Below are 8,663 nucleotides of genomic sequence, written 5' to 3' on the forward strand. Positions count from 1 at the left end.
AGCAGCAAACAAAGCAGTGTGTTGTGTAAATTCAATCAAACTGAGCAAGAATCCTCATGAGACACGACTGCACGCTATCCCACAAATATGCTACCGAAACAGCTCACCTGAAACCAGAACACAGCTGGAAAACCACATCTAAAAATTCACAGCCCATCTGATCTTCTCACATTTTATCTTAAGCTTAACTTCATTTAATGCTAATGATTCAAAGTGTCATATCGGCTATGCTAACATTTATAGTACCAAGAACAGGTCTATATAGCCACATCTGGAAATGCCTCAAGTGAGGGAGGTATGGTGCTGCGCACAGTAATGTTTGCTTAAGCCACCCTTTTATGTGGAGACACATGGTGTGCTCAGAAAGAGGTCTTCTGGGGTTTCTGACAGATGGCATGGCTCACAGATAAAGATGGTGTCAATGTGACAAAAAGCTCAACTCTGCAGGTCTCTAGTAGAGACCCACTGTAAGGCTGCATATGCCGTTGTGATTTCCTACAGGCTCCATTCTTGCTCATTATGCACCTAAAAAGACTGAATAAGAAGTGTTGAAGTGTATTTGTACATCAAAATTATGCTGATATGATATTCAGCAGTCTGAACTACCTTTAAAGACCCAAAGGGCCTAATAAGGAAGAATTGACGACGGGCCATTGAATTATTGAAAAATAAAGCATTACGATAACCTCTACTTGATTCTGTCAGACTTAAGGCAAAGGAAAGATCTCCTATGGATGAAACTCAGCAGGGGATACACTAAATTAATGAGACCACACATTTATTCTTGCCTAGAAGTGTGAATCTCAAACACCTTCAAAAGTGGTAGCACCAAATGAATGTCTTTTTATAAAGAAGGATGCCTTCACAACTTTGTCATGATTGATCATTTCAGACCACCTCATTTAATCACACTAAGACTACAGCCATTTTATTATCACTTCTAAATACCACTTTATTAAATTTAAAAGCAAGCATTTGACAGTCACTTGCATTGCATTCAGGGTATTCTTTTTTTTTTTTTTCATGAGAATCAAAACCCATGACCTTGGTATTGTGCTATAACAACCTAAAAACAAAATATAATATTTTAGCTTGATTTTTGACATATCTGTCGTGAAGTGTCTACATGAATTCAGATTCATTATTTAGTAGTGTGTTTCCTGAGAGATTACACATTTATATTTTATTTATTGAGAGATCTCATCTCAATTGTTGAAATGTAAAAAGCGAGGCTAGCTGCTGCACCAGCCACAAAGGACATAGTTTACTGTATCTAGTGCATTATGGATGGTGCACATTCTTATTTTATCAATATCACAAGCAACCAAAGAATTCAGAGTAGGGTTGCAGACAATGAAAGATTTGAACTACGGAATTTCTCTGGCTGGTTAAATAAGCAGGTAGGCTATTTAAAAAAAGAGAAAGACATCAAGAGAAAGAAAATGAGGGCTACCAACACCTCTTTCAGAAGTTTGAAAATAATATAACAAAAATATTGATTGTTGCTATAGATTTTATATGATATACACTGGGAACGGTTCTTTTTAAACTAGTTTTTTTTAAACAAAATGAAAAGTAGTAAGAGATAGAAGAATATAAAGATAGATAGAACTATAGATAGAACGATTAATTTGTGAGTTATTTTGCATTAAGACATACATGTATGATATTTTCCTGTAATCAGCATCTCCGTTTAATCAGCTCAGACATCGTTTTTAATGTGATCATGAAATGTTCTCTTTCTGTAAATTTCAAGTAAATTAGCAGCAAACAAAGCAGTGTGTTGTGTAAATTCAATCAAACTGAGCAAGAATCCTCATGAGACACGACTGCACGCTATCCCACAAATATGCTACCGAAACAGCTCACCTGAAACCAGAACACAGCTGGAAAACCACATCTAAAAATTCACAGCCCATCTGATCTTCTCACATTTTATCTTAAGCTTAACTTCATTTAATGCTAATGATTCAAAGTGTCATATCGGCTATGCTAACATTTATAGTACCAAGAACAGGTCTATATAGCCACATCTGGAAATGCCTCAAGTGAGGGAGGTATGGTGCTGCGCACAGTAATGTTTGCTTAAGCCACCCTTTTATGTGGAGACACATGGTGTGCTCAGAAAGAGGTCTTCTGGGGTTTCTGACAGATGGCATGGCTCACAGATAAAGATGGTGTCAATGTGACAAAAAGCTCAACTCTGCAGGTCTCTAGTAGAGACCCACTGTAAGGCTGCATATGCCGTTGTGATTTCCTACAGGCTCCATTCTTGCTCATTATGCACCTAAAAAGACTGAATAAGAAGTGTTGAAGTGTATTTGTACATCAAAATTATGCTGATATGATATTCAGCAGTCTGAACTACCTTTAAAGACCCAAAGGGCCTAATAAGGAAGAATTGACGACGGGCCATTGAATTATTGAAAAATAAAGCACACCCACGAAGTGACCGTTACACCTCGGGTGTGCATTATTTTTCAATAATTCAATGGTTTCCTTAAAACATGTCTCTCAACAGTGTTCGGCAGCAGCATCTTGACTAGAGAAACTGTAAGTTTAACTGTTTCAAAAATAGCCAAATACTGCCTTGCTAGTAAGAAATTACATGTAGCTTTTCAGTTTTTCTTATTTCTTTGTTTGGTCAGTGTCATTGTGGGTTTTGGTTCATAACTTGTAAGGACTTTGAAATAACTGAAATAAATTGACAAATTGGCATGGAACTGTAATGAGGTTGACAGACCTAAAACACAGCTTCACAGCTGTGCATTTATTGAAAAATAATTGCACATCTTAGAATGTTAGTCAACCAATCAAAATCAAGCATTCAACAACACCCGTGGTATAAATAAAAAATTCAAGTAGCAAAATTTAAAATGGTGTTCTACTGTATTAATGATCTAAATATTATATATATATATATAGGATAACATATATCATCTTGAATGGGCTGTAACTGTTTTTTCCACAAAGGCTGAGGTTGAAAGAGCTGCATAATTTCAACTGAATACCTAACAGGTCGTTTACAATATTTATTCAGCGTCAAGCGACATTCATAGGAGCCCATCCAGCTCAGATAACATTTCATCATTAAGCCAAGACAGAAACGACACCTCAGGCTATAGGAATGTGATTGGATTGTTTCATCTGTGACATTTTGCTCCTCTGTGAAATATTCAAATGTATTCATATGCTTCAAAAGTCACATGGCCTTGCTAGATAAATTCGCATGAATTTTCCAGAGAGGACATAATAAAACCTAATTTAATGCTTAATCTCAGATGTAACATTTGAGCTTACAGAATGTATCCTGATACTGAGCAAATCAGCATGGTGAAAAGAAGCAGCATTTGGTCTTATCGTGTGCTGAATAGTTTAGATGAAACTAACAAAACAGACTGTGGAATAGATGAAATTGTCAGTATAGGTGTACACAGACGATATTATTTACATCAGGAAATTAAATAACTGAGAATTGCATGTTTGAAATTCAAGGAAGGTTAAACAAGACGAAAGATTTAAATGACTTTGAAAAAGCATAATGGTGGATGTTATAAGCGTTGGTGGATGCAAGTCAGAAACCGCGATCCTGCAGGGCTTTTCATGCACAGCAGAGTCAAAGGTTGAAATGCGAGTGGTAGGCTATAAAACCATCCAGCAGCAGTACTGATTGTTACTGAAGTTAATAAAAGAGACTGAGGAACAGTAGTGACAATGCATTAAAATGCCATCAAACATAAACAAATGATCAAAAATGAGAATTTGGAGTCACATCCCAAATTATTTCATTTGTCCATTTACATGTAGTAGTTGCATTTGATTCTCAGATTACCTGACCTGAATTCAAGTGAATGTACGAAATCTATGTTGTTAAAACTCCTCAATTAACTCAGATACTATAGACAAACAGATCCATAGAGGTCATTTTGATTAAAACATAGAAGGCATGCGGACTGGTAAGTGGAGTGTAGAAAGCTCTCAGTGGAGTCTGATGTGAAATTCCAAAGAAACCAATTAAAACAGAAGGGAAGGAGTAATAAACGGAGCCAAAAATCCTTCACCACCTGTAATAAAGCGTCCTCCAGAGCCTTAACAGAATGGATTACTAGAAGGGTCACAGCGATGTAGGCTGATTGACAAATCATGCATTGGCAACATAATATCATATGATGCAATGAAATAAAAATACTTCTGCAGCTTTCTAAGTGAATGCTTACTGACAATGGAAGTCAGTTGGGTGGGTTAAAGCACAATGCAAGCTAAATGGATGCTGGTTAAGATAGCACTGATACGTGGGGCAGCTGTCTGAAGATCTTGATGCTTTCTCAAGTCCAGATCGTGTAAATGTTACATCCCATGACAAACACTCACCTCCACCACAGCAGCTGTTGGCCTTCAATCTATTAATGATTTTAAATGGCAGTGAGATGTACTAACAAAACATACTAAGTACAATCATTGCATTACCAAGCTAAAAGATTCAAACGTTTTAATAACAGACAAGAACATTGGGCATTAGCAAAATGTTCCTTTTCCACAAAACACCATGTGTGAAGAAGAGACACTTTGATTGTCCCACAGCACAGTACTAAAAATGTATTTGTCTCTGGAGTCTTACAGAACTGCTTAAGCATGTCTTTTTGATGGAATGTGACGATGTGTTTGCAAAAAGCATTTGAATTCAGCCAGAAAGTTGTTGTAGGCTATGGAGCAGTTTCACTTACTCAGCAGTTACAAATGAAAACTCAAAATATATATATAATCATCCTGGCTCAAATTGCTTGGTAATGATAAATTATATATATAAATAAATAAATATATATATATATATATATATATATATATAAAAAGTAAATGAGAAGGTTAAGAAAGTCTTACAAATGTGCATGTGTGCTGAATGGAGAAAACAGCACAAAGCCTCTTTGGCAACCAATATTAAAGCCTACACTCTGCCCACTTGTATTGTTTTTTCCAAAACCATTAAGCACAGAAACATTAAAATAACAGCACTGCTGTGCCGAGCCTGCCATCAAGAAAGTTCTCAGCTGAAAAACAGGGAGGGTCACAATTGAGCACAACTGATCATCAATCACCCACTACATGAGTGCAAAAGAGCACGATCGTACACAAAATAAGCCAAATCACAATCTTCAGGTGGATCACTAAAGATAGCAATGACACATTGTACGGATACAGAGCACTGAAACAATAAAAAAAGTCTGAAAAACAATGATAGATGAGGTACATATTATAGACCTATTGTAGAAAATAGTTACTTAGCTAGTTTAAATTTAGTCATTCTAAAATGTAATTTAGCTACTACTTAAAAACATATTATATACTTTAGTTACTTAAACAGTATACAGTATTTTAGTTATTTTAAAATTTAATCATTTAGCAACTTCCTGAAAACAAGAATTATACGTAAGGCAAGAAACTTAAGCTCAACAATGGCACACAAGTGAAAACAAATTTGCCTGATGTTTGTTTGCTGCTTTGCAACTCATTAATGAAAGTGCAATTCTCCAGGTAAAAGATCAAATACAACATTAAGCATATAAAAATAAAACAACAATGGCAAAGTGGTAGGAGAAAGAAAATCTGTTCATAGATGTAAAATCTGTAATAATAAAAATAATAAAAATAAAACAAAAATGATTTAATTCCAGCATTATCTCTGCTCTGTGTCTGTTAAAAGGTTATTACCATAAATGGAATCTTAAATTACAGACTGAATAAGTTTTACATTAGAATGAACAGAGAGATTAATCATATAAAACTTTTATTTTGAACTGAAGAACAAGTTCAAGTTACAACATATCAGTAAGCAAATTCTGTTCCCAAAAAGAGATGATTTTAAACTGTACCATTGACATAGTTCATGACAGCAAACCTTTCAGTTTTTAAACAATGATATACAATACTAATGAACACTTAAACAGTGCAAGGGGGAAAAGACCAGATGCATTTATCATGTAACTGCATGCCTGTTAAAGATGACTGTTATAAAGAACAAACCATACAGTCCAAAATCAATTGACTACAGCAAAGACGAGTTTCAGTGAGGCACCTAAACTTGGCATTACGTGCTAAAGAGCGCAAACAAAAAAGGGGGTGAGAATATGATCTGACAAATATGAGCAGCTAATATAGCTTATTAGATTAACTCCACAGAAGGATAAAATTCATGTGTATGGTGAGAGGACATCATTTGGCATATTGTATAGTATATTTTCCCTTTGAATTAAGATGATGACATAACAATGGCTGGTACGATAAAATTTATGCGTTCAAAAAAAGGGGCGAGGAGGAATGTAATCTATGCATTCACAAACGTGCGGCCACTATGAAGGCTTCTATACCTCTGTGCATTGTTGCCAAGAACCTCTAAATGCCCTAAAATAAGCTGGAGCTCAGAGCTGTGTGCTGATATTTCATAGTGTGGGGTATGAAGAAAAATACTGGACTGTCTTTGACTAACAAAAAGGAAATGCTACAGTTCTAAGAGAACATGCGAAAAATGCTCCAACATCGAGATTCAAACACTCTAACGACATTCTGGCACTGTGTCTCTTCACAAACCACTGAATTATCTACTCTACCAGACAAACAAACATCATCATTCCTTTCAAGAAAATGCAATATCGAATGGTAACAAAACTCTTGAAAATGTCTGCGAAACCTGTTTCGTTGTGTCATCCAAAAAGTGCAAGTAGCAACCAAGTGGGGATTTACTGCTTTCAGTAGTGCTTCTCCTGCAGGTAATCTTTCATTTTGTTCGGTAAAGGCAATTTCTGGATCAGATCAATCCGTGTGTACTGGCGGATAACAAAGCGGCACAAGTACTGCATTGAGCGCACTTGCATAAACCTTGAAACGGGATTGGTCAGTCTAACGGGGTAGGTGACGGACCCCGGTAAGCGAGATCTGGAATAGCAGAATGCTCCGTTCTCCGAATCCTTGACCGAATTATCAATGAGATCCACGATTGATACGTGGCCTTCGATGTCAGGTTGCTCGTAGAAGCTGAAACTGCCATTCGAGTGCTCGATTCGCGTGTGCAGAGTCTTACCCTGTGAGCGAAAGCTCAAGCTTAGAAGATATCGATCATCGGAGCTGTCGCGGACTAAAAAAGAACCATCTGGAAGATTCGTCAGCTTTTCTTCAGCCTCCCATCTTGTAATGGGACCCCAATACCAACCCTGCTTGGCTAGTTTCTTCAGTTCAGCCGTGAGACTAGTAACCACCATGGGTCCGCTGTTCTGCACGGCATCATAGACCCGCTGCACCCCTGGAGCCGAGTTGGGGTCAAAGTTGAGATGGTGCATGACTCTCTCTGCAACCTGAGCATGTGTACCACCAAACCCAGAGAAGCTTCTCTGGAGATAGCTATCGGGCAACGGAGGTAGCAAGGGGGAAAGTGGGGCTTCGAGTCTTGAGCCCTGCAGCAAGACATTTGCAGTGTTTAAAAAGAGCTGGTTCACCGATGACGACTCCATGAAGATGTCTGGTGACAGGAGGTCCTGGTCAATAGGCTCCTCATCTGCATGAAGAGATCTGCATCCCTCTGACTGCGGAACGACGTCCATGGGTGTGGTGCCATCTAAGCAAAAAGAGCGTGAACCTTCATCATCAGGAAAGAGTCCATCATCTAAAGGCATTGTGTACTGAATATAATGCTGAGCTGCAAGACCAATGACTACAGGCATGTGTTCATCCATTTCAAGGTGCAAATCGTCATTCTGAGCGCCAGAATGGTGGTCTGGCACACGTCTGGTGATTTTCAATGAATCGCTAGATTCTTTGAACTCTCTCTGGAGGTCAAGGAAGTCTTGGTGCACACAGTTGTGAGCTGGACTTGGATCTGAGGAGTTCATTAATGCCTTAACGTCCATTTGGATGCACATCTCCTCCGAGTTCACTGGTCTGAGAGGCCACGGGGTGGGACTGTAATGATGACTATGGACGGATGTGGAGCGAGAGGAATGCTGGGATTTTATGTCACTTAGAGTAATGGGTGCCGAAGAGGAGGAGAAGGTGTCATCATCTATAGAGCATACAGATGGAGAACCACCCTTGACCTTTGGTTTCTGTTTCGCTGATAGTCTCCTTTTCAAGGTGCCCATGAGACCCTCACTCTTAGATCGGACTTTGGATCTTTTTCCATCCTCATTATCCAGGTCGCTACTGACGAGATCTTTGCTGTAGCATCCTCCAAACAGTGAGTCTTCAGCAGAGAAACTGGCCGCCAAGTCTGGCTGTGATACAGCAAATTCATTCTCTTCTTTGCCTTTAATGTTAAATGACTTTCTTATTGTTTTCAGACTGATCTTCTTCATTCTGAAAGATCCCCCTTAATGATTTGGAGGGGGATTACATGTGATGTTCTTGGAATGAGGGAGATGATTGTGAACACTTACACATAGCTGATCACATACGGCCCACAACTGCCATTCCTACAAAACAGAATAAGACATTAATAGAATAAAAAATTATATATATATATATATATATATTAATTCCATTCAGGATCAAATGACAATCGCAACTTTCACAATGTGAGAGAAAATTCTGTGAGATTTTTAAGGTTTTCACCATTTTATACACCTTTTCACCTTGACTAACTCATCACGAGTGGTGTGGCAAAGTAAAAAAAAAAAAAA

The 8,663-nt window shown here is 37.9% G+C and overlaps 1 protein-coding gene across 1 annotated transcript in view; it reads right to left on the minus strand.

Annotated features, from left to right (window-relative positions):
- Window positions 1-5,773: 5,773 nt before the first annotated feature.
- Window positions 5,774-8,663, minus strand: part of LOC107732589 (suppressor of cytokine signaling 6-like) — a 6,320-nt gene continuing 3,430 nt past the window's right edge. The window contains exon 2 of the mRNA XM_016543953.1: window positions 5,774-8,456. Within this exon, the coding sequence (XP_016399439.1) occupies window positions 6,741-8,339 (1,599 nt within the window). The 5' untranslated portion in view covers window positions 8,340-8,456 and the 3' untranslated portion in view covers window positions 5,774-6,740. The remainder of the gene's footprint in view (window positions 8,457-8,663) is intronic.

The sequence above is a fragment of the Sinocyclocheilus rhinocerous genome, unplaced genomic scaffold (genome assembly GCF_001515625.1).
Source record: "Sinocyclocheilus rhinocerous isolate Xijiao unplaced genomic scaffold, SAMN03320098_v1.1 scaffold1420, whole genome shotgun sequence".
Taxonomy (NCBI): domain Eukaryota; kingdom Metazoa; phylum Chordata; class Actinopteri; order Cypriniformes; family Cyprinidae; genus Sinocyclocheilus; species Sinocyclocheilus rhinocerous.